General features: G+C 39.1%; 1 protein-coding gene across 2 annotated transcripts in view; it reads right to left on the bottom strand.

Moving 5' to 3' along the window:
• The window catches only part of EGF (epidermal growth factor), a 128,285-nt gene that overhangs the window by 24,840 nt on the left and 100,427 nt on the right, over positions 1-3,018 (bottom strand). For both annotated transcript variants that reach the window (XM_019521971.1, XM_019521972.1), the window contains one exon: positions 1,488-1,613. In XM_019521971.1, the coding sequence (XP_019377516.1) occupies positions 1,488-1,613 (126 nt within the window). The remainder of the gene's footprint in view (positions 1-1,487; positions 1,614-3,018) is intronic.

Genomic DNA, 3,018 nt, shown 5'->3' with positions numbered 1-3,018 from the left:
AAGTTAAAATATCACGGGGAACTCAAAGTAATTCTTTAAAAACCAAATTACAGGAAAATATCCTCAGTAATGTGAATGCAACAAAACATTTCTGGTGACTTCTGCAGTGTCCCTTGACATATTGGCAAATTTCCAGTGGTTGTTAAATGCCAAAAGTCATTTCGGGTTTGTTGACATCAGGATTCTAGCACTTGGACCATTTCAATAAAAAGTAGTGGTATACTGTAGTCTTAAAAACTTTGGGGAGAAAATTAATCCTTTCTCAAATAATTGTATTAGGTTCAGTAAGCAAATCTCAATGAGGAGTTAGAGCCCATTTGAAAAAGTTCTGAAGCATGTGATTACCACAAGTAATTACCACATGGGTCTTCACTCCATCAGCAGCACTCTCTTTGCCTCTGACCTGTGCAGACAAAATACCTGCAGACCACTTACCCCAGCGTGGTACAGCCAGAGGCACAGTAGCATCCCAGACAGCTGCATGGCACCCGGGGAAGCACCAGCTCCTGCTATGCCCATTGCAGCAGCCCAATCAGTGACTGCTGTGGCAACAGCTGCTTTTGGGTCCCCCATAAAGGTGGCACCAGAGGTACTGACCTGTCATCCCCCCTCAGCTATTCTATTCATTACCCTCTATCATCTGTCAGTCAGGAGATAGCCCTTTATTTCTTAGTAATCTTATTTTGCATTAAGAATCTGACCTAATCCCAGGTCTGTTAATGCACAATTTCCACACTGACTTCCATGTGCTTTGACTTGGGTCACAAACGAAAGAGACAGAAAAAGGACATAAAAGAAAAAGAAACTCACATGGAGCTTTCAGGAAGCTTTTTACTACTCTTAGATTGATGTTCTTGATTCTTATTTTAATGGTAAAAAGGCACTAGAAAAAATTTAAAATATAGGAAATGAACAGAAGATATGATATCAGAATCAAAGTTCTGGCCAGCAGGATCAGTGGATCTTATTATTAACATGGTTTGAAATGGACTCGGGTTGTAAATGTCAACACCCTGAACCTCTTGTCTATTAAGCTAACATAGTATTATTCTTATTATAACACATTCAGTAACTACTTTAGTTTATATGCATGTAAACAATTTCCAGTAAATCACCATTCATTCATCCATTTCTTCCCTGAGTATATGTGCCAAAGAAAGTGTAAACAATGGGAGGGAGTATACATTGACAACTATAGGCTTTGTATATTGATTAGGCGCTGATGTTCCTATACTTCAAACAGTAAAGAAAGAGCCAAAAAGGAAAAAATGATAGATGTCAACTGCCTTGGAGAACTTACTAAACTACTATTAGTACACGGGTCCTTACTCCATTTTTCACAAAGAACTGAAATAAATTATCATCATTGACAAGTGACACCTGTCTTGTGTCTTGATCCATGGCTGGTCAGACTCATTAGACACGTTTCTATTGCTCACGTATTCTGTCCCTACCTAATGCGGTATCACCCTCGCATGTTCCCATACCTGAGCAATGAAGTCCATCTCCACTGTAGCCCTCTAGACACTTGCAGACATAGCCACCTTCAGTATTGATGCACTCGGAAGAGTTTCTATTACAGCGGTCCATATTAATAGCACACTCATTGACATCTATGAGGAAAAACACAGGGTTAGGAGCCAAGGGGCACATTAGCCATGGAGCAATTACTGGTATGTCAAGGGACGAAATGACAGAAAAGAGATGCTTGTATGTGATCCACCCGCAGACTACACTATTACTTGTACCTTGTACTTCTAAAGCATGGGGAAATAAGGAAGTGGTATCCTTACTTCTGAGTATGAATTCAGATTAGATAGTTAAAGGATCCCATTCACTCAGATGCCTGACCCTTAGCTACTTTGAGAATCCCAGACTTTTTAAAATTTTAATTTCTATCAAAAATGGTACGTATAGGGGAAATCTTCACTCCAAAGATTTCCCCAATCCATAGCTCTGACTTCCATTGACAAACTCTTGAAAGCATAATACTTGTAGAGGTTAGAATGTAAATCTTTCAAAGCAGAAGCACTTATCCCTTCATGTTATAACATTTCACCTAATCATTGATCCTGTGAATTAAAAAAAAACCCTACAAAACTACACATTTCCAATGAGACACATTCCAATAAGTCAGTCTTCCTTCTATGCCAATTAAAGTAGATGTACTCTGAAGAGCATGTGGGAGGCTATTTTGTACCACAAAAGTGTTCTACCAGCACCCTCAACTCCTTTTCTGTCAGCTTGCGCAGCCCTGCTGATCTCAGTGGGGGCACAAAGCATATTTTGAGAAAGCACCACTTTTTTTTAGGGGGTGTTGGCTCTAGCCATGTTGATCTAAGGACATAGGCAGACAAGGTTCTTTGGGTAAATGTGATATCTTTTATTAGACCAAGTAAATAGTTGGAAAAAATATTCCTTTTCTGAACATTTTTTCCAACTATTTAGTTGGTCTAATAAGAGATATCACATTTACCCAAAGAACCTTGTCTGCCACTTGTTTTAGTGGTATACTTCCCTGAATGCATTTGTTTCTGTCTGAAAAGAGCCATAAGTGGAACAAGACAGGATAAAGTATTTATTTCTGAAACCACAATTCAACTACAAGGGGTGCTGTCCCGTAAAGATGCGTAATATACTCATGTATTTTACATATAGCCTCTCTGCCAATCTACAGTGCCTGGCTTTTCAAGAAATTTAAGAATAGGCTTTGATTATGAGTGTGTAATTTAGGCTAAAGGATTAAGAGGTAAAGGTGCAATGGTTCAACACATGTGGTGAGATGCAGTTTCTCTTCCCAACTGTTGTTCTTTCAATAATGATCTAGGCAACCACTGTGTTTTCCAGTCAAATGCTTGTCTGTGCTTTATTTTTGTCCCTTTCTTCCCCTAGACATTTGTGATATGCCAAAGTGCTTCCAGTTGCTGTTTTTGCAAGTCCAAGAATGGGTTAACTGTACTATACTTGGTCTTATTGCAGGAGTACCTAACACCATTTTCTAATAGCAGAGACAGACAG

Source organism: Gavialis gangeticus, unplaced genomic scaffold (genome assembly GCF_001723915.1).
Source record: "Gavialis gangeticus isolate Ggan-Ray unplaced genomic scaffold, GavGan_comp1, whole genome shotgun sequence".
In the NCBI taxonomy this organism is placed as follows: domain Eukaryota; kingdom Metazoa; phylum Chordata; order Crocodylia; family Gavialidae; genus Gavialis; species Gavialis gangeticus.
This window is presented reverse-complemented; position numbering and strand designations above follow the sequence as displayed.